General features: G+C 43.4%; 2 protein-coding genes across 5 annotated transcripts in view; one reads left to right on the top strand and one right to left on the bottom strand.

Annotated features, from left to right (window-relative positions):
* Nucleotides 1-6770, top strand: part of GNAZ (G protein subunit alpha z) — a 201160-nt gene extending 194390 nt beyond the window's left edge. For both annotated transcript variants that reach the window (XM_040349585.1, XM_040349576.1), the window contains one exon: nucleotides 5958-6770. In XM_040349585.1, coding sequence (XP_040205519.1) covers nucleotides 5958-6302 — 345 coding nt within the window. In that variant the 3' untranslated portion in view covers nucleotides 6303-6770. The remainder of the gene's footprint in view (nucleotides 1-5957) is intronic.
* Nucleotides 1-23984, bottom strand: part of RSPH14 (radial spoke head 14 homolog) — a 336392-nt gene that overhangs the window by 252248 nt on the left and 60160 nt on the right. The window lies entirely within an intron of this gene.

Below are 23984 nucleotides of genomic sequence, written 5' to 3'. Positions count from 1 at the left end.
CAACATACTATAAAAAATACATAAAAATCCTGATCCATAAACCAGATTAAATCCAGCACTCACAGAGAAGAATTATATAATATGATGGTCACAGGCAAAAATGATCTCCTGTGTCGCTCTGTGGTGCATCATAGTTGCAACAATCTGTCACTGATGGTACTCCGCAGATTGACCAGCGTATTGTGGAGTGATTGGGAGGAGTTGTCCAAGATTCAACGTACCTTGAGCAACGTTTTCCTCTCCAACACCGTTGTCAAAGACTCCAATTCAACAACATCACTGGCCTTGCGAATAAGTTGGTTGAGTCTGTTGGTGTCGGCCACCCTAATGCTACCTACACACGATCGGAAATTCGGACAAGAAAACCACAGATTTTTTTCCGACTGAATTCTGTCTCAAACTTGTGCTGCATACACGCGGTCACACAAAATTTCGACCGTCAAGAACGCGGTGACGTACAACACTACAACGTGCCAAAAGTTCAATGATTCCAAGCATGCGTCGAATTGATGCCGAGCATGCAAGTTTTTTTGCCCGTCGGAATTGCAAAATTCGGTAGGCCGAAGCCGCAGCCATAACGTTAGGAAAGGCCACGACTTCGGCCTAGCTCCGGAGCCACGGCAATCCGCAGGTCACAGTGTGTTCCGATCCCAAGGGGGTGACCCGTTCGGATCACGGATCAACTGTGATCCGTTGCACCCCTAATGTGCACCCCCAGATACTTGTAACTCTCTACTACATCAACTCCTTGGGTGGAGACGGGTCACTGTATCCTCACCATGTGACAAAGTTCTCCACCACCGTCCTATACTTAATTTCTTTCCCAACCTTGATACATCCCACTACCACAGAGTCATCAGAAAACTTCTGAAGATGGCAAGATCCGTGAGGATCCGTACCTTTCTCATCTGCTTGCTCAGCGGGGATCACTCCGTTGATCCCTGCTGAGCCGGCAGATGACATGGCGGTCCCTGCACACTGTGCAGGTACCACCCTGTCAGATCTCTGCTCTCCTCTATGGGGGGATCAAAAGAACATGCCCTAAAATCTTTTTCTTAGGGCCGAAACAACTAATCGATTAATCGACAACTAATCGATTCATTTCATAATCGATTACTATTTTTATAATCGATTGATCGGCCAGTAACATAATGGGGTTAAAAAAACTAAAATTGGCCCTTTATAGTACAAAAATAGCAAATCACTACTGTTAAAATTAATACAAAAAATCTTTGTACATTCGCTGAATGAAAGAATGTTTGAAATTTTCTCTTGCTTTTAACATTCAGTTTTAAAATGAATGTAATTTCTGATCGAAAACCACATACATGGTCTGAAAATTATTTTCCCCAAGAAGTTTTCTATTTCTAAATTTTCCCATCACTGTGGTTAAAAAAGAACGTCGATTTGACCCCACTAACAATTAGAAAGTCAAACGAATGTTCTTAAAATTACGTTTTTGAAGGAAGGCATTGTTGTATGGCCAGCATATAATATATTATTCTCTTTATTATTATTAAATTAAATTATTATTAAATTTGCAAAACAGTCTAACTTTTTTTTTTTTTTTTCTTAAACTAAAAAAATTTGATCTCTGAGTCTCTTTACCAGATTTACCCTCCTAATGGTATATACAGTATATCTCCTCGAATAGTATATACAGTATATTTCTCTTCTGTCTGTTATGCTCAGAGTGGATTTGAGATTTTGCTCCCTAACCATATAGTTGGTTATTTTTATTTACCACTTTATAGAGATATTTAAGAATAAATTGCCTTTTTTTTCAAACTTTACATATTAACTAAAATTATACACCACACTTTAAGGTTATTAACCGATTAATCGATTATTCGAAACAATAATCAGCCAACTAATCGATTATGAAAATAATCGTTAGTTGCAGCCCTACTTTTTCTTTAAGTCCATTGTTGGATAAAGGAATTTAAGAATTCTCAGACAGTTTATACTGCCATCTATAGGAGGCTGGGACACTGCATATGAAAAAGCTAACTCACCCCCTGTGTACCCCGTGTATCTAAACATCTTGGCTTCGTTTTGTGAGCAAGCAGTACAATGAGCCAGTAACACGGAGATTACACAATAGACTTCAAGAAAAGGTTTTCAGTAAGTACAAAAATCCTATTTGCCTTGAGGTTTCTTCATGGGCGCCTTGGCAAAATGCCTAAAAATGTATCAAAAATTGTATACAAGCCAGCAGGTGGATCAAGCCTGCCTTTTAGTTACACAAAGCCACGGGTTTTCATTATGCACCATTACGACTCTCTAGACACTGGAATCCTAACAACCAATGACGTCATCAGTTAATAAGGAGGATGTCTGTTGCCTCCACAGCATCCTTGTTTGACCCTCCTCTGCCTCCCTCCCTCAGCATTGGGGTGATATTAGCTAAATGATGGAGAGAAATTGAGGGAGAAGAAAAACATTGGAATACTAGTCAGCACCAGTGTGCAAAAGTGTATTTGCTTTGGAAGAATAAATCACCTCTAACATTTGGTGTCTTGTGTGTGGATGTTGCTGCATTATGTAAAGATATTAATATTTTTTTTACATTTTTAGAATGGGGTGCCTTGAGATTGTCTATAATTTTAAATGGGTGCCTGGACTGAAAAAAGGTTAAAGTGGAGGACCACCCAAAAATGGAACTTCCACTTTTTGGAATCCTCCTTCCCTCCGGTGTCACATTTGGCACCTTTCAGGGGGGAGGAGGGAGCAGATACCTGTGTAATGCAGGTATTTGCTCCCACTTCCGGGCATAGATCACCTCAGTGATCGAGGTGACCTACGCCACTTCCTGGGCCTACACTGTCCTGTTGTTTCTGGGAGACACACAGGTCCCAGAAGACAGCAGGGACCAGTGAGGACGTGCAGCGCTACTCGCGCATGCACAGTAGGGAACCAGGAAGTAAAGCCGCAAGGCTTCCTGATTCCCTCACCGAGGATGGTGGCGGCAGCAGCTCAGAGCCGAGCGACTGATCGGCTTTGGCTGCCAACATCGCGGGCGCCCTGGACAGGTAAGTGCCCATGTATTAAAAGTCAGCAGGTGCAGTATTTGTAGCTGCTGGCTTTTATTTTTATTTTTTTAGGCAGACCTTTGCATTAACCACTTAAGCCCTGGACCATTATGCAGCTAAAGGACCAGGCCCCTTTTTGCGATTCGGCACTGTCGCTTTAACTGACAATTGCGCGGTCGTGCGACGTGGCTTCCAAACAAAATTGGCGTCCTTTTTTTCCCACAAATAGAGCTTTCTTTTGGTGGTATTTGATCACCTCTGCGGTTTTTATTTTTTGCGCTATAAACAAAAATAGAGCCACAATTTTGAAAACAAATCAATATTTTTTACTTTTTGCTATAATAAATATCCCCAAAAAAGATATACATTTTTTTTCCCCTCAGTTTAGGCCGATGTGTATTGTTCTACATATTTTTGGTAAAAATAAATGCAATAAGCGTTTATTGATTGGTTTGCGCAAAATTTATAGCGACTACCAAATAGGGGGTAGTTTTATTGCATTTTTATTAATATATATTTTTTTTCTAGTAATGGCGGCGATCAGCGATTTTAATCGTGACTGCGACATTATGACGGACACATCGGACGCTTTTGACACTATTTTGGGACCACTGTAATTTTTACAGCGAACCGTGCTATAAAACTGCACTGCGTACTGTAAAAATGACACTGGCAGTGAAGGGGCTAAACAGGAGGGGGTGCTGTAGGGGTTAAGTGTGCCCTAAGGGAGTGATTCTTATTGTGGGGGGGCGTGGCTTGGCGTGTGACGTCATTGATCATCGTTCCCTATGACAGGGAACAGACGATCAGTGACAGGCTCACTAGGAAGCACGGGGAGAGGTTTGTTTACACTTACCTTTCCCCGTTCTTCCTCTCTGTGACCCGATCGTAGGACACCGGCGGCGATCGGGTCCACTGTTCCCGCGGGGACGGTCACGGCTGGGATCTTAAAGGGGACGTACATGTACGCCCTTGTGCCCAGCCGTGACATTTTACCAAACTTTTTTAGAGGTGAAGGTCCTGTAGCTTCCAGATGATGTCCAGCAGAGGTGAAGTCAGAAGGATCCTTTAAGGATCTGTTCTGGAAAACCAGACACAAGGGGCAGACTAGAGGATACATTCGCTAGGGGATGGGTGGGATGGGGGTCAAGGTGTCATCATCTCCTTCGCCAGAGGCCAGCAAATAGTGCATGGGACTGCTTGGTCAGAAGAGTAGCTTGGTGCCTTGCCTTCCTTCCAGGCTCCAAACTACTCAGACAGAGAGAGGCCTATAAGGACTAAGGGCCAGATTCAGGTAGAATCGCGGTGGCGTAACGTATCGTAGATACGTTACACCGCCGCAATTTTTCATCGCAAGTGCCTGATTCACCAAGCACTTGCGTGAAAAATTACGCCGGCGGCCTCCGGCAGAAGCCCGCGTAATTTAAAGTGGCGTGTGCCATTTAAATCAGGCACGCTCCCGCGCCGGACCTACTGCGCATGCTCCGTTACGAAATTCCCGCCGTGCTTTGCGCGAACTGACATCATTTTTTCGATCGGCGACGTGCGTAGCGTACTTCCGTATTCCCGGACGTCTTACACAAACGACATGAAATTTTAAAATTCGACGCGGGAACGACGGCCATACTTTATACAGCACATACGTGTGCTGTGTAAAGTTAAGGCACCAAAAACGACGACTAACTTTGCGACGGGAAACTAGACTAGTGGCGACGTAGCGAACGCAAAAATCCGTCGTGGATCGCCGTAACTCCTAATTTGCATACCCGACGCTGGTTTACGACGCAAACTCCCCCAAGCGGCGGCCGCGGTACTGCATCCTAAGATCCGACAGTGTAAAACAATTACACCTGTCGGATCTTAGGGATATCTATGCGTAACTGATTCTATGGTCAGAGGCCAGCAATTAATCTGTGAAAGTCCATATAGTATACCCAATAGATATAAACATAATGACTTAGCTGAACAGTTTAAGAGTCGGTTCACACATAGGCGGCACGACTTCGGGGGCGACTCTGCAAGTCTTCCTGAGGACGACTTCAGAGGCGATTCGCAAAACGACTTCTGTATAGAAGTCAATGCATATCGCCCCGAGCCGCCCCCTAAATACTACAGGAACCTTTTTTCTAGGTCGGAAGCGACTTGCGTCGCTCCTATTAGAACGGTTCCATAGCATTCAATGGGACGCGACACGTCAGGCGGCTGAGCCGCCTGTCGTGTCGCCCCAGTGTGAACCAGGTCTTAAAGTGTTTGTAAAAGCGAAACTTTTTTTGATATGGATAAAGTGGTGAGAGGTAAAACTGGCTCAATGGATCAAAATTCGGTCCGTTCAGCAGGGAACGGTAGATTATTGATCGATCTATGGCTGTTCTGTCTCAACAAAAGTCCATCGAATGATCATGAAGGAAGTGAAGGGAAATCTCCCCAACGGGACACATATGACATAAAAAATCTGTCATAATGTTTAACCCTTTTTATACTGTATCCAATACTAGAAAAAGGCCACACAGTGTTGGCAACAAGCAAACATTCAAATAAGGCACTAAAAAGTCACTCTGACTGGTTATATCATATACCTGGTGTTCTGTAGGGACATTGCAGCCAAAGGCAGGAACCACAGAGCATAGCACAGCCATACATCTGACATACCTGGAAGTACCATATACCAGTAGAGCTTGTAGCTTTTTAAGAGAATTTTTGATTTACTGCACACTGGAAAGGTAAGTAATAAACATTTTCCTTGACAGTATGCAAGTGATTTTGGCTCTTTCTAATTTTCTGAGGAAACGTTTTATATTATGCCAATATAACCCATTAGGAAACAAGTTTCTTTAAAAACCAATATCATATCATGTTGTTTGAAAACCCTTTCCTAGTTATGTGTGCTGCCCATCTTCCTAACGCTTCTTTTTCTTTTATATTTAGAGCCGTATGGCAGAAAGCCTTCGTCTGTTTGACTCTATCTGCAACAACAATTGGTTCATAAACACTTCTCTTATCCTGTTCCTCAACAAAAAGGACCTGCTAGCTGAGAAGATCCGACGCATCCCTCTCACCGTCTGCTTTCCTGATTATAAGGGGCAGAACACGTATGAGGAAGCAGCAGTCTATATTCAGCGCCAGTTTGAGGACTTGAATCGCAACAAGGAGACCAAGGAGATTTATTCACACTTCACCTGCGCTACGGACACCAGCAACATTCAGTTTGTTTTTGACGCAGTGACAGATGTTATTATCCAAAACAATCTTAAATACATTGGCCTGTGCTAAGCAATTCTCCTGGAGCCAGCACAGCAAACAGGGCATGTCCTCAAACACGAGAGCACGTGCCAAGGGGAAAAAGTAAACACTTACAAAGGGTGAGGTTATACACAGAGGTTCCCCACATACTGCACTGACAAGTCCACAGTGAACCCCTCACCCACACAAACTCTTCATTCTGACAGTGGAAGATTATGGCTGGGTTTCTCCAACGTTGATGATAACATGTCTGATAATCCTGTATCGGACCAAGAATAGGGCCCATGTTCTTTGCTCCCTGTATTCAGTATGTGTGGTGTGCGTGTGCGTGGATGTAACTTGTGTTCGACTGATGTCTGATGTGAAAATATTCTGAAGATCTCTGGGTCTCCTGGAGATGTTCTGGCTGCCCAGAGGGGATTTAAGTTGTGTCAGGTAGGGAGCCATCACTGTCAGAAAGGATGCTTTAATGCCAGCACCGAACAAAGAAAAAAAAAACAGTTTTGTATTATTCCAGCTATGCCTGGCACCTCGTATATGTGCCAAACCTACACAGGGTACGACGGTTTAGTGAAATTTGAATGTTATTGTATACTTGCAATGTACAGCTGCAATACAAGCTATGCTTATTTGAGTGCAGTGAACTCAGTTCAAACCATGGTGACAATCACAGTTCGCAAATTCCTACAAAAGACCCCAGTTTAAAGGGGATTTCTGCTCTGCCTGGAAATCACCCCCCTTTGTTTCCATGGGAGCAGAAGCCTCAATGCTAGTGTTGCCTGCTACTGTAGCACATTTATACCATGAAGTGGCTGTTTGAAGGAATGGGCTGCTGTAAACCATGCACACAATAGCATCCCTGTAGTTGACTAGTTAAAGATGGGGTCTGTGAGAGGTGGTGATACCTCTGAGTTTTAGGGCCCGTTCAAACCAGATGCATGCACACAATAGCACCCCAGATGGGGTCTGTGAGAGGTGGTGATACCTCTGAGTTTCAGGGCCTGTTCACACCAGATGCATTGGCAGCCTTGCCCAGTGCAGCTCCAAACACATAATCAACGCAGAAAACCTTGTAAAAATAGTACTGCATACAGTACTTTGTTCAGTGCATCGTGGTGCAACCTAATCTACTGCATCCAGTTATAACAACGTTTCCGTCACATCACACACCAACGGCCATGTGGTAGTGCATACTACTGGTGTTAGTTAGCCCTTACTGCAGGGGTGGCCAACCAGTGGTCCGGGGGCCACATGTGGCCCGCGGAGCCCTCTGATGTGGCCCGCGACCTCCTGCTCTGGAATGGCGGGTTGGCATGCCCAGATCGCAGATTGCCGACCCGTCATACCACAGCATCAGTGGTGTGAATGAAGCTGGTGGTAGAGGAAGAAAGTGGCTGCGGAGCAGAGACCCATAAGCCAATGTTTCCTCTACAGCACTGGCTTTTGCCACAGGAGGAGTCTATGGCAAAGTTCAGCTAACCCGCAGGATAGACACAGGTGCACTACGCTGCACCCGCAGTGTGGGTAAACCGCAGCACATCAGTGTGAAAGCAGTCTTAGGCCCTTTTCACACAACCAGCCCCACCAAATGGGACCCTCAATTCACCTCTTCAGAGAGTCAGGTGTCCGTTTACGTGCGCCTACCTCCAATCCGATTAAACAGAAGGGAATTCATCCCCTTCCATCAGGGCGGATCAGATGGCCTATAGAGTAGCCATGACCTGTCATCCGCCCGCTCCGCTCATTGTGGCCCGCGACTGGTTACCAAGTTGCTTAAGTGGCCCTCACTCTTCAAAAGGTTGGGCACCCCTGCCTTACTGTATGGAGGAGTCCTGGGTAAGTATTAAAACTGGAAATCCTCTTTAGGAAATACATCTTCTGTGGGCCTTTACAAAATCTATATCCTTCACATACTATTCCAAAATGCAGTAGCTATCTTTCTTTCTATACTTCAAGAAAATCTGTTGCTTGTTTCCCTCATGTCAGGTGCTTTGAAATCCAATGGCCTATGATAGGTCTCTGACGTCACAAAAAGAGAAGTGAAGAGATTAAATACAACGCAGTGCAGCACAGGGGACTTTAATCTGTGTTTGCTTTACTCTTGTAAAATGCAACGTGTTGGCTAATAAATATGAATTGCATAATTTATGTCTTCATCATGAACGCAATCAATTGCTTATCCATTACAGTCATTAATTCTAATATATAAACCACTTTATATAAATTAGCTACTAAACGAGTCCACAAATGTACATGTACAAATTAGTGACTTCGACAGATCTTCATATATCTGACCTGATATATCTGAAACTGATGAGCTCTTGAGTGTCATTATTGGCTATTAAGGTAGACCTGAGATTACAGTTGGCCAATCCTAGTTCAGGCAGAAGTCTACTAATTAGCTGCTCTTAATGGGAACAACCAAAAAGACAGTTTGTAAACCAGCACTGATTATTGCATCTCCCAACAAACTTAAAGTGGAACTAAACCCATCGATTTAACGATTTCCAAAAAAAAGTTACATTTCCGGCATGCAGGGAATGCTAACTGTCACATTTGCTTGTGTTCTCAATCAGCCTGTCAAACCATCAAATGGCTGGTGTCATAAATGATCACATGTGCAGCACCATGGCAACTGCAGATCAAACAGAGGCTAAGATGGCAGCTTCCTTGAATGAAAAACAATAGGAGGGGTTAGTTCCGCTTTAAAGCTTATTTAAAAGATTAATGGCTTGTACACTTCAGGTTCATTGAATTTAGTTTTTTGCACACCACCTCACATGTATGGTGTGAACCGGGTACATAAAAAAAGCAATTGTTTACTATGTGCCATTCACACTATACAGTGGGGATCGAAAGTTTGGGCACCCCAGGTAAAAATTTGTATTAATGTGCATAACGAAGCCAAGGAAAGATGGAAACATCTCCAAAAGGCATCAAATTACAGATTAGACATTCTTATAATATGTCAAAAAAAGTTAGATTTTATTTCCATCATTTACACTTTCAAAATTACAGAAAACAAAAAAATGGCGTCTGCCAAAGTTTGGGCACCCTGCAGAGTTCATATCTTGTACTGCCCCCTTTGGCAAGTATCACAGCTTGTAAACACTTTTTGAAGCCAGCCAAGAGTCTCAATTCTTGTTTGAGGTATCTTTGCCCATTTTTCCTTACAAAAGTCTTCCAGTTCTTTGAGATATCTGGGCTGTCTGTCACGCACTGCTCTTTTAAGGTCTATCCATAGATTTTCAATTCTGTTGAGGTCAGGAGATTGTGAAGGGCCATGGCAAAACCTTCAGTTTACGCCTCTTGATGTAATCCTCCGTGGATTTTGAGGTGTGTTTAGGATCATTATCCATTTGTAGAAGCCATCCTCTTTTTAACTTCAGCTTTTTCACAGATGGCATCAAGTTACCATCCAAAATTTGCTGAAATTTTATTGAATCTATTTTTACTTCTACTCGTGAAATGTTCCCTGTGCCACTGGCTGCAATACAACCCCAAAGCACGATTAAGCATGCTTAACAGTTGGACAGAGGTTCTTTTCATTAAATTCTGTGCCCTTTCTTCTCCAAACGTACCTTTGCTCATTCCGGCCAAAAAGTCCACAGAACTTGTTTCCAAAATGCATCAGGCTTGTCTATATGTTCATTTGCAAAGTTCAAACGCTGATTTTTGTGGTGAGGACGTAGAAGAGGTTTTCTTCTGATGACTCTTCCGTGAAGACCATATTTGTACAACTATCTCTTTATAGTGGAATAGTATACCACAACTCCAGTGTCTGCCAGATCTTTCTGGAGGGATCGTGCAGTCAAACCTGGGTTTTGAATTGCTTTTCTCACAATCCTGCGAGCTGATCTGTCTGATATTTTTCTTGGTCTTCCAGATCTTGCTTTAACTTCCACTGTTCCTGATGACTGCCATTTCTTAAATACATTCCGAACAGAGGATATTGACATCTGAAAACGCTTTGCTATCTTCTTATAGCCTTCTCCAGCTTTGTGAGCGTCACCTATTTTCAGTTTCAGTTTTCTAGACAACTGCATAGAAGAACCCATGGTGCTGATTGTTGGGGCAAGGTCAGATGAGTCTGGGCATTTAAAACCTTTGAGATTGACATCACCTGGTCTTCCCAGACGATGATTGAGAACAATCCATGACACTGGCAGGTCTTAGCTTTGTAAAGGGGGTAGTGCGTTGCTATAAATTCTGCAGGGTGCCCAAACTTTTGCTTTTTCTGTAATTTTGAAAGTGTAAATGATGGAAATAAAATTAACTTTTTTTGACATATTATAAGAATGTCTAATCTGTAATTTGATGCCTTTTGAAGATTTTTCCATCTTTCCTTGGCTTCGTCATGCACATTATTACAAATTTTTACCTGGGGTGCCCAAACTTTCGATCCCCACTGTACATGAACAGCTTAATGGATGTTAACATATGGCATAGCATTCATTAACATACTGCAGGGGTGTCCAAACTTTTTTGAAAGAGGGCCAGATTTGATGAAGTGAACATGTATGAGGGCCGACCATTTTGCCTGACATTTTTTGAACCATTAAAATTAAATGAAAATGAACTAATACACTGCCCAACAAGAATTCGCTTGCCTTTGTGGCTGTGTGGGATGAAGAGTCTAAGGATGAGCTTGGGCGTTTTATATGGATATACTGTATTTATCAGCGTATAACACGCACCTTCAGTTTAAGAGGGAAGTTTCAGGAAAAAAAGAAAAAAAAAGAACTGTGAATCAAAATAAGGGCCAGTGCCCATTAACGCAGCCTTATCAGTGCCCATCTGCAGCCATACCATTGCCATGAATGCAGCCTCACCATTTTCATGAATGCAGCCTCTGAATACAGCATCACTATTGCCATCAGTGCAGCCTGATCGATGCCCATCTGAAGCCTTGGAGGGTACAGGGAGGGGTCGGGACGAGCACCAATGGATTACATACAGGAGAATCTCCTGTTTACTTGGCGGCCTTCCTATTACAAAGGGTGCCAAGTAAACAGGAGATTTTCCTGTATGTAATCTGACAGCACTCGTCCCGCCCCCTCCTTGTCCCCTCCGAGGCTGCCAGAACGATAAATACGGTATATATCTTGTGTGGCCCCCCCAACAAATCCCCAAGGTGCTCTGGAATACATTGGGGCCACAAAAGATATATATATATATTTAAAGTCCCAGTGGGGCCACATTAAACCTAAACGTGGGCCGCAATTGGCCCACGGGCTGGACTTTGGAGATGCCTGACATACTGCTACAGTGTGAATCCAGCCTGAATAGCACACCACAGAATGTAATATATCTCATCAAGTGCATCAGGCAGTATTTTTTAGCACTATCCTGCATAAATACTATTTTTAAAGGGAACCTGGGCTGAGAGAAATAGTAGACTGTCATTGTTGTCCTCTCCTTCCAAAAATGCTAGTTGCCTGCCCATCACGCAGGCCCTTTCATTTAATCCCTGTCACAGATTCAGAAAATATATGAAGATTAGATGTTCTGACTTACTACAGTTGTTTAAATTAGCTGATCAGCATGATAGTCAACCCACCAACCATTGTCAGAAGGAGGCCAGATGCAACAACCTATATATGTTTCTCAACACAGGTTTCCTTTGTAGGTTCCATTCACTGTAAAGTAGCCCTACCATATAAGATGATAGTTACTCAGCCATGGTTGGGTTGGGAAATAATCTCATATAAAATACATACAGTGAGAAAAAAAATATTTTATTCCCAGCAGATTTTGTAAGTTTGTCCACTTACAAAGAAACAAAGGGTCAATAATTTGTATCATAGGTGTATTTTAAATGATAGAGGCAGAATATCAATCAAATATCCAGAAAAAAACACATGATACAAATGTTATAACTTGAGTTGCAGTTCAGTGAGTAAAATAAGTATTTGATCCCCTACCAACCAACAATAATTCTGGTTCCCACAGAGTGGCTATAGTATGTGCTCATGTGGTACACTGATTAGTCCTGTCAGTTTAAGAAGGTGATCCTAATGACAACTCGTTATGTGTATATAAGATACCTGTCCACAGAATCTCTTTCTTCCATTCAAACCTCATCATCATGGGCAAGAGCTGTCAAAGGACGGCAGGGACAAGATTGTAGAGCTTCACAAGGCTGGAGAAGCTTAGTGAGAAGGAGACAACTGTTGGGAAGATTATTCAGAAATGGAAGAAATACAAAATAACCATCATTCGCCCTTGGTCTGAAGCTCTGTGCAAGATTTTGCCTCATGGGGTAAGGATGATCATAAGAAAAGTGAGGGATCAGCCCAGAACTACACGGAAGGAGCTTGTGAATGATCTCAAGGCAGTTGGAACCACAGTCACCAAACAAACCATTGGTAACACAATATGCTGACATGAGTTGAAATCCCGCAACGCCCAGAAGGTCCCCCTCCTCAAGAAGGCACATGTAAAGATCCGTCTGAAGTTTGCCAATGAACGTCTAAATGATTAGAAGTATTGGGAGAAAGTTCTGTGGTCAGATAATACCAACATTTAGCTCTTTGGCATTAACTCGACTCGCCATATTTAAAGAAAAAAAAAATACTGACTATGACCCAAAGAACACCATCCCTACAGTTAAGCATGGAGGTGGAAACATTATGCTTTGGGGCTGTTTCTCTTCTAAAGGTACAGGCTGACGTTGCCACATTGAGGTGTCAGTGGACGGGGTCATGTATTGTAAAATCTTGAATGAGAACCTTCTTCCCTCAGCCAGAACACTGAAGATGGGTTGTGGATGAATCTTCCAGCATGACAATGACCCAAAACATACCGCCAAGGCAACAAAGGAGTGGTTCAAGAAGAAGCATATTAAGGTTGTGGAGTGGCCTAGCCAGTCTCCAGACCTAAATCCTATAGAACATTTTTGGAAGGAGCTGAAACTTCGAATTGCCAAGAATTGCCAAGAGACAGTCAAGGATTTAGAGAAGAGAAGACAGTGGACCAAAATCCCTCCTGAGATGTGTAAAAACCTGGTAACCAACTGCAAGAAACGTCTTATCTCTGTGCTTGCCAACAAGGGTTCTCCACCAAGTACTAAAGCCTCGAACACACCCTCGGTTTACTCGGCAAGAACCAGCAAGAAAACTGCTGGCAGAGCTTTCTTGCCGAGTAAACCGAGTGTGTACGAGATTTTCAGGTTTCTCTTCAAGAAAACTGCCTAAAATCATGTTCTCTATTTTCTCGTTGTGATTCTTGGCAGGAAAACCCGAGAGTGTGTATACTTACCTGTCCCCGCACATGCTCGAAATTACTTTGACGCATGTGCGGTAGCTTCCTAGGCATAGGTAGGGTGCAGCAAGATGGCGGCGACGGCATCGAATGTGACGAGTGCATGCTCGTCGTACGTGATGGCGTCACCGTGTTCTTGTCTTTCAAAAGAACCGTGGTTCTTTTGAAAGGAGTGTCTGTACACTCGGGCGGCAAGAGATTCTTGCCAAGAATCTCGTCAGGAAAAACTAAGTTTTTTTCCTGACGAGATTCTGGCCCAGGGCTTAAGTCATGTTTTGCTTGGGGATCAACTACTTATTTTATTCACTGAACTTCAACTCAATTTATATAATTATTTCTTTCTGGATTTTTGGTTGATATTCTGTATCTATCATTTAAAATACACCTGTGGTTAAAAGTATATCCCGTCATCTCTTTTCAAGTCGGCAAACGTACAAAATCTGCAAGGGATCAAATAATGATTTCCTCCACTGTATAATTAAAGCTGTCTGGCATCTGTTGGGGGGGCGACATTGCTTAAATTGCGTGGAAAACCAGTTCCTTACGTTCCCTGCTGAAATACCTGTCAACATCTACAATTTTAATTTCTTCCCCATTGACAAGCCAGAATGGTCTTGTGCATGAAAGGCCAACAACCTTATGAAATTATAGACACCTTTAGGTGTTGTCAGGGCTGTATTTCGACTTTATGAACCATTTTCTATTACTTATTTCCATTAGAATAAACAAATGATGGAATGTGCTGTGGAAAAGGACGCATTGCTTTATATGCAATACAGGCCAATAAAAACATAAAAGAGAGATGGATTGATGTCTAAATCTCCAGCATCCACTTTCCCCCAGAGTTTGTTGGCTGAAGTTAGCCACAAATATTCAGACATGGCCAGGACAGAGAAACAAAATAACCCCCCCCCCAAAAAAAATTACAGTTGGTAAAATTCAAGGCTAGATTTTGCTCCTCTTACTGTGCCGCCCTTGGAACTGGTTTACGTGTACCATTATGATAAATACAGCCCTGGGACTGGGTGTTGTAAACTAAATAAGAATCCCAAGTTTTTTAATAAATGGTGGTGTGGTAGGCAATGGTAGGAATACTTAAAAATATACTACTGCATCAGGACTATAACATGCACAGTTGCAAAACATGATGACAACTTCTCTTAAAGTGGATGTAACAATGTAGAGAATAAGATTTCCTATCATCTGTGCCCAGTCTTGCCACACAGAGTTAATCCAGCTCTGAGCAATCCTCTTTTTATTGTTCAGGGAAATAAAACAGACTTCCAGATAAAAACCAAAGTCCTTGCTTGAGTGACAGGTTATTTACATATCTTATGCACTGCTTGCAGACATACACAGCTTCTGTAAAAAGTGCTCAATTCACATCCCCCTCCCCTCTTCCCTCCAGCTCTATGTATATTCTGATGGCTGTTGCATTTTCTCATGGCACTGAACTGTGACTCACCCCATATTTTGAAAACATTTAATCAAAACACAGGGGAGGGGATGTGAATTGTGCACTTTTTTTTCAGACGCAAGGACTTTGGTTTTTATCTGGAAGTCTGTTGTATTTCACTGAACAATAAAAGATGATTGCTCAGAGCTGGATTAACTCTGTGTGGCAAGACTGGGCACAGATGATAGGAAATCTTATGCTGTACATTGTGACATTAAAAAAAAATTGGGGGTTTACAGCCACTTTAAGCACCAGCTGCAATGGTAAGTATAACTTACATTCAGGTTGCCCCATCACCATCTGCAAAATTAGAAAGATGATCTTAAAGCCTCTTTTGCAGCTACTAACCATTGCAAGTATACATATAACAGCTAGAATGAAAACTTAAGTCTTTGTTTTATTTTTTAATCCTGTTCCTTGCTGATCTTTGTAGACTACCTGACAGTATCATCAACAGAGCCTGTCCTTTACCATTGGGCTTTATTATTATGATTGAACTTTTTGACTCATGAAACCTCTGTCACCATGGCTGATGACGCAGGGATGAGGCAACACTGGAGCAAACAGGCTCCCGCTGACGATTCTCCAAACAACTCATAACTCAAACTTTTCTTCTGCCAAGCCCTGCACGTTTTTTTTTTTTAAATAAAAAGCAGAACATTTTTAGGACATTTTCAAAGAAGTGCTTGACTATTTATGTTTGTAAAGAAACAAAAAAATACACTGGAAACAAATATAACACTGGCTATTTATTTTGCAAAAAAAAAAAGAGAAGGAAAATTAAAAGAAACTTTCAGCTTTTGAGTATTTACACTGACGAGGACTTTCTGTGCTAAAAAAAAAAAAATATTCTGGGCAAGTCTGCCATTTTTGTTTTCTTTAAACTGGAGTAGTGCGGTATTAAAGAAGCATCAATGGAGCAATATGAACAATAATGTTGCCTTTTTTATGGTAACGGGCACTAAAATGGTTTGACCTGAAATGCATTGGCCTACCATAGAGATGCAAAGTTCCCCTATTACTAAGGAAGCTGGGCCGCTAATTCTGGATGTCTGTGTGAAGTGTGTGTAAATAAGTTGAGACTGTGTAAAGCACATCCACTTAGTATGTAAATTATTCCCCTTACAGCTTCATGTGTACCCCAATTCACTTGGTGTCCTCCTGAGAACACAGTACCCCTAAATACAATGTATGACTCCTCTGCCAAGGGCTCAATTCCTCAGGGTCTGAGGCCTGCAACACACTACGTACCTGTTACACGGCTTTGCCAGAGTGCCTTGCAGGCTTCTTTGCCCCTGAAGGCTGATGACACTACAATTTCAAGAAGAAATCTCTACTGGCGAAAGGGAAATAAAGGTTCTGAATGGATCATTTGTGTTTTTTTTCTGTTTGCGGAAAAATAGGATTTTTTGTACTCACCGTAAAATCCTTTTCTCTGTCGTCCATGGACGGACACAGCCTTCTCAAGTCTTGACAAGTGAGTTATGTTCCTGTTCACAGGAGAGAACTTCCTCTCCTGTGAACAGGAACATAACCCACTTGTCAAGACTTGAGAAGGCTGTGTCCGTCCATGGACGATAAGAGAAAATAGGATTTTTGTACTCACCGTAAAATCCTTTTCTCTGTCATCCATGGACGGACACAGCCTTCTCAAGTCTTGACAAGTGAGTTATGTTCCTGTTCACAGGAGAGAACTTCCTCTCCTGTGAACAGGAACATAACCCACTTGTCAAGACTTGAGAAGGCTGTGTCCGTCCATGGACGATAAGAGAAAATAGGATTTTTGTACTCACCGTAAAATCCTTTTCTCTGTCGTCCATGAACGGACACAGCCTTCTCAAGTCTTGACAAGTGAGTTATGTTCCTGTTCACAGGAGAGAACTTCCTCTCCTGTGAACAGGAACATAACCCACTTGTCAAGACTTGAGAAGGCTGTGTCCGTCCATGGACGATAAGAGAAAATAGGATTTTTGTACTCACCGTAAAATCCTTTTCTCTGTCGTCCATGAACGGACACAGCCTTCTCAAGTCTTGACAAGTGAGTTATGTTCCTGTTCACAGGAGAGAACTTCCTCTCCTGTGAACAGGAACATAACCCACTTGTCAAGACTTGAGAAGGCTGTGTCCGTCCATGGACGATAAGAGAAAATAGGATTTTTGTACTCACCGTAAAATCCTTTTCTCTGTCGTCCATGGATGGACACTGCCTTCTCAAGTCTTGACAAGTGGGTTATGTTCCTGTTCACAGGAGAGGAAGTCCTCTCCTGTGAACAGGAACATAACCCATTTGTCAAGACTTGAGAAGGCTGTGTCCATCCATGGACAATAATGCCCTGTACACGCGATCGGTTCGTCTGATGAAAACGAACCGATGGATTTTATCATCAGATATCCGATGTAGCTGACTTTCATCAGTCTTACCTACACACCATCGGTTAAAAATCCGATCGTGTCTAACGCAGTGACGTAAAACACTACGACGTGCAGAGAAAAATGAAATTCAATGCTTCCGAGACTTAATTTTGAGCATGCGTGGATTTCCCCACAGACGATCGGTTTTTTTAACCATACGAACATTTTAAAACAGGTTCTATTTTTTTTCACCGATGGGAAAAAAACTGATGGGGCCCACACACGATTGGTTCGTCCGATGAAAACGGTCCGTTTTCATCAGACGAACCGATCGTGTGTACAGGGCATAAGAGAAAGGAATGTGGGTTTTTTTTTCAGCAAGTACTTGGATGGTTTATCTACAGACCCTTAAGCTGGCCTTACAACAGTAGGTATTCGTTCAAAAAAACTCACATTTCCAGAACATTTGTTTAACCACCTAATGCCTTGTACACGCGATCGTAATTTCCGATGAAAAAAGTCAGACGGAATTGTGTGGACCCCATCTGACTTTTTTTCCATCGGAGTTTAGGAATAGAACATGTTTTATTTTTTTCCGATCGTCTGTGTGGATCTCCGACGGAGAAAAAAACACGCATGCTCAGAATCAAGTCGACGCATGCTCGGAAGCATTGAACTTAATTTTTCTCGGGTCGTCGTAGTGTTTTACGTCTCTGCGTTTTGAACAGTCGGAATTTGGTCTGACAGTGCGTATGCAAGACAGCAAAACCAAATAATAGAATAGCTGGGAGATAAGGAATAATAAAAGAAGTTTGTAACCTTCGCTCCCAGGAATAACAAGATATTTTTTCAGTCTAACAACCAATAATGATCATGGTAATCACAGTTCTATTTAATCCACAGTAAGCAGATTTCAGAACAGTTAAGTACTAATTTGTCCTCTAACAAGCCTGTTAATGTTCAAAGGATGATCCAACCTCTGGGTGTTCTGTTGTGTCCCCCGCTTCTCTCCTGCCTTCCCACAATGCCTTGCAACCACTCCAGAGAGGCTGCCTATCTCATTGTGTGCAGCATTCTGTCTGGCCACTTCTAAACTGTTTGGACAACTTGTTAAGCAGCGCAGAGGGCATCATGAAACAAGTGCTTTATCCACACACAGTAATTTGCAGTCTGGCTGCATGTTCTGCATTATGGAGTGGAGGGGGTGGCAAGTCTCTTGACTCAGTCTAAAGTTGGGATCTGCATAAAACATACTTTGGGGGAGTACAACACGCTATCAATTTTACAGATACTACACACATGACAAATGAAGGATTTTTGCATATATTTAATATTCATATTCAATAATATAAAATCGCATATCTTTTATTTATAGTATTCATATAAAAACGTTTACACCTTTAAAAGACTTCCGAAGAAGCTAAATATTAAAAAGAGAGAATACTACCCTATATATGCAATCTATCACTCAGCTACAGGTATCTCTATATTATTATGTGCATATACTATATATATATATACAGCACAGACCAAAAGTTTGGACACACCTTCTCATTCAAAGAGTTTTCTTTATTTTCATGACTATGAAAATTGTAGATTCACACTGAAGGCATCAAAACTATGAAGTAACACATGTGGAATTATACATAACAAAAAAGTGTGAAACAACTGAAAATATATTTCATATTCTAGGTTCTTCAAAGTAGCCACCTTTTGCTTTGATTACTGCTTGGCACACTCTTGGCATTCTCTTGATGAACTTCAAGAGGTAGTCACCTGGCGCAGCACCCTATCACTCTCCTTCTTGGTCAAATAGCCCTTACACAGCCTGGAGGTGTGTTTGGGGTCATTGTCCTGTTGAAAAATAAATGATGGTCCAACTAAACGCAAACCGGATGGAATAGCATGCCGCTGCAAGATGCTGTGGTAGCCATGCTGGTTCAGTATGCCTTCAATTTTGAAATAACCCCCAACAGTGTCACCAGCAAAGCACCCCCACACCATCACACCTCCTCCTCCATGCTTCACGGTGGGAACCAGGCATGTAGAGTCCATCCGTTCACCTTTTCTGCGTCGCACAAAGACACGGGGGTTGGAACCAAAGATCTCAAGTTTGGACTCATCAGACCAAAGCACAGATTTCCACTAGTCTAATGTCCATTCCTTGTGTTCTTTAGCCCAAACAAGTCTCTTCTGCTTGTTGCCTTTCTTTATCAGTGGTTTCCTAGCAGATATTCTACCATGAAGGCCTGATTCACACAGTCTCCTCTTACCAGTTCTAGAGATGTGTCTGCTGCAAAAGGTGGCTACTTTGAAGAACCTAGAATATGAAATATATTTTCAGTTGTTTCACACTTTTTTGTTATGTATAATTCCACATGTGTTAATTCATAGTTTTGATGCCTTCAGTGTGAATCTACAATTTTCGTAGTCATGAAAACAAAGAGAACTCTTTGAATGAGAAGGTGTGTCCAAACTTTTGGTCTGTACCGTATATATACAGTATCTCACAAAAGTGAGTACACCCCTCACATTTTTGTAAATATTTTATTATATCTTTTCATGTGACAACACTGAAGAAATGACACTTTGCTACAATGTAAAGTAGTGAGTGTACAGCTTGTATAACAGTGTAAATTTGCTGTCCCATCAAAATAACTTAACACACAGCCAGCCGCTGAAAACAAAAGTGAGTACACCCCTATGTGAAAATGTCCAAATTGGGCCCAAAGTGTTAATATTTTGTGTGGCCACCATTATTTTACAGCACTACCTTAACCCTCTTGGGCATGGAGTTCACCAGAGCTTCACAGGTTGCCTCTGGAGTTCTCTTCCACTCCTCCATGACGACATCACAGAGCTGGTGGATGTTAGAGACCTTGCACTCCTCCACCTTCCGTTTGAGGATGCCCCACAGATGCTCAATAGGGTTTAGGTCTGGAGACGTGCTTGGCCAGTCCATCACTTTTCCCCTCGGCTTCTTTAGCAAGGCAGTAGTCATCTTGGAGGTGTGTTTGGGGTCGTTATCATGTTGCAATAATGCCCTGTGGCCCAGTCTCCGAAGGGAGGGGATCATGCTCTGCTTCAGGATGTCAGAGTACATGTTGGCATTCATGGTCCCTTTAGTGAACTGTAGCTCCTCAGTGCTGGCAGCACTCATGCAGCCCCAAACCATGACATTCCCACCACTATGCTTGACTGTAGGCAAGACACACTTGTCTTTGTCCTCCTCACCTGGTTGCCGTCACACACGCTTGACACCATTTGAACCAAATACGTTTATCTTGGTCTCATCAGACCACAGGACATGGTTCCAGTAATTCATGTCCTTAGTCTACTTGTTTTCAGCAAACTGTGGGATTTCTTGTGCATCATCTTTAGAAGAGGCTTCATTCTGGGACGACCATACAGATCAATTTGATGCAGTGTGCCGCATATGGTCTGATCACTGACAGACTGAACCCCACCCCTTCAACCTCTGCAGCAATGCTGGCAGCACTCATATGTCTATTTCCCCAAAAATAACCTCTGGATATGACGATGAGCATGTGCACTCAACTTCTTAGGGTTGACCATGGTGAGGCCTGTTCTGAGTGGAACCTGTCCTTTTAAACTGCTGTATGGTCTTGGCACCGTGCCACAGCTCAGTTTGAGGGTCTTGGCAATCTTCTTATAGCCTAGGCCAGTGATGACAAACCTTGGCATCCCAGATGTTTTGGAACTACATTTACCATGATGATCAACTACATGCAGTGATGCATGAGCATCATGGGAAATGTAGTTCAAAAACATCTGGGGTGCCAAATGGCTAACTGGGACCAATTTGGATATTATTACTTAGGCCGGGTTCACACTTGTGCGACACGACACTAGTACTACTTTTGATCCGACTTTTCCCTGCGACTTAAAGCCGACATATGTCCAACTTTCAATGAACGGGGATCCGACTTAGATCCCTGCCAATACCAGGCACTGTGTTTGATATGAATCTTGAGGGGGAACTCCATGCCAAATTTTAAATAAAAAAACGACATGGGTTCCCCCTCCAAGAGCATACTAGGCCCTTGGGTCTGGTACGGATTTAAAGGGGAACCCCCTACGCCGAAAAAATGGAGTGGGGGTCTCCCCAAAATCCACACCAGACCCTTATCCGAGCACGCAGCTCGGCCGGTCAGGAAAAGGGGTGGGGACGAGCGAGTGCCCCCCCTCCTGAGCCGTACCAGGCCGCATGCCCTCAACATGGGGGGTGAGTGCTTTAGGGCATGGGGTGCCCTGCGGCCTTCCCACCCCAAAGCACCCTGTCCCCATGTTGATAAGGACAGGGTCTCTTCCCGACAACCCTGGCCGTTGGTTGTCGAGGTCTGCGGACAGGGTGCTTATCGGAATCTGGGAGCCCCCTTTAACAAGAGGACCCCCAGATACCGGCCCCACCCTATGTGAGTTAGTATGGGGTACATCGTACCCCTACCCATTCACCTGGGGGAAACAGAAGAAGGGGGCCCGGTCTTCTGCGTCGCCTTCTTTCCTCTTCTCTTTTTTTGATGTTGACTTGACGCTCCCTCCCGCTGTAATGCCGAGTGTGTGGTGCGCAACGATTTATATTGGCCTCTTATGACGTCACAGTCCCAGCATGCTCCGGGTGGTGACGACATAATTACCCTGCCCCCTTATGCCACCCGGAGCATGCTGGGACTGTGACGTCATAAGAGGCCAATATAAATCGTTGCGCACCGCACACCCGGCATTACAGCGGGAGGGAGGGTTGTGTCGACATCGAAGAAGAGAAGAGGGAAGAAGGCGACACAGAAGACCGGGCCCCCGCTGGTAAAAGAGCTGGAAGAAGACAGTGGTGGTGCCCGGCAGAAGGGAGAAAGAACCAGAGAGCGGGAGAAGAGAGCGGAGAAGTCGGAAAACCCCAGAATATGGAAGAAGACCCCCCGAAGTCGGACGAAGATGCCCTAAAGTCGGAAGAAGGGAGAAGATCGGACCCCCACTGGTAAAAGAGCTGGAAGAAGACATCGGTGGTGCCCGGCAGAAGGGAGAAGTTGGAAGACCCCGGAAGTCGGAAGAGACCCTCGAAGTCAGAAGAAGACCTCCGGAGCTGCCTAATAAATTACTTTTAAAAACCTGTGTAGTGTTTTTTTTTCTTGACACGTTTCCCCCAGGTGAATGGGTAGGGGTACGATGTACTCCATACTCATTCACATAGGGTGGGGGGCCGGTATCTTGTTAAAGGGGGCTCCAAGATTCCAATAAGTCCCCCGCCCGCAGATCCGGCCAAACAAATGGCCTGGGTTGGCTCAGGAGGTGCGGGGGGCGATCGCTCATCCCCACCTCTTTTCCTGACCGGCCGGGCTGCGTGCTCGGATAAGGGTCTGGTGTGGATTTGGGGGGACCCCCATGCCGTTTTTTCGGCATAGGGGGTTCCCCTTTAAATCCGTACCAGACCCAAGGGCCTAGTATGCTCTTGGAGGGGGGAACCCATGCCGGTTTTTTATTTAAAATTTTGCGTGGAGTTCCCCTCAAGATCAACAAAGCACAAATCGCATGCCAAAGTCGGATCATGTAAGACGGCGTTCCGACTTTGATCCAACTTCAATGATATTCTATGGAGTGAAGTAGGATCAAAGTCGGACCGAAGTAGTACAGGGAGCATTTTCAAAGTCGGTCCGACATGTATAGGACCAGTTAAGACGGCTCCCATAGGGAAACATTGATTTTCACACGTCATGCGACATGAGCTCCCAATGTCGGAGCGTTTATCGGACCAGTGTGAACCCGGCCTCAGGGGTTTACTCACTTTTGTTGCCAGCAGTTTAGACATTAATGGCTGTGTGTTGAGCTATTTTGAGGGGACAGCAAATTTACACTGTTATACAAGCTGTACACCCACTACTCTACATTGTAGCAAAGTGTAATTTCTTCAGTGTTGTCACATGAATAAATAATAAAATATTTACAAAAATGTGAGGGGTGTACTCACTTTTGTGAGATACCGTGTATATATATATATATATATATATATATATACACACACACACACACGCACACTATATTACCACAAGTATTGGGACGTCTTCCTTTACACGCACATGAACTTTAATGGCATCCCAGTCTTAGTCCATAGGGTTCAATATTGAGTTGGCCCACCCTTTGCAGCTATAACAGCTTCAACTCCTCTGGGAAGGCTGTCCTTAAGGTTTAGGGGTGTGTCTAAGGGAACGTTTGACCATTCTTCCAGAAGCACATTTGTAGTTCAGGCACTGATGTGAACCAGAAGGCCTGACTTGCAGTCTCTGCTCTAATTCATTCCAAAGGTGTTCAATGGGGTTGAGGTCAGGACTCTGTGCAGGCCAGTCAAGTTCCTCCACCCCAAACTGGCTCATCCATGTGTTTATGGACCTTGCTTTGTGCACTGGTGCACAGTCATGTTGGAACAGGAAGGGGCCATCCCTAAACTGTTCCCACAAAGTTGGGATCATGAAATTGTTCAAAACGTCTTGGTATGCTGATACCTTAAGAGTTCCCTTCATTGGAACTAAGGGGCCAAGCCCAACCCCTGAAATACAACACCACTCCATAATCTCCCCTCCACCAAATGATTTGGACCAGTGCAAAATGCAAGGCCCATAAAGGCCTGC

This window comes from Rana temporaria, chromosome 1 (assembly GCF_905171775.1).
Source record: "Rana temporaria chromosome 1, aRanTem1.1, whole genome shotgun sequence".
Classification (NCBI taxonomy): domain Eukaryota; kingdom Metazoa; phylum Chordata; class Amphibia; order Anura; family Ranidae; genus Rana; species Rana temporaria.
The sequence above is the reverse complement of the archived record's forward strand: the minus strand, read 5'-3'. Positions and strand labels throughout refer to the sequence as shown.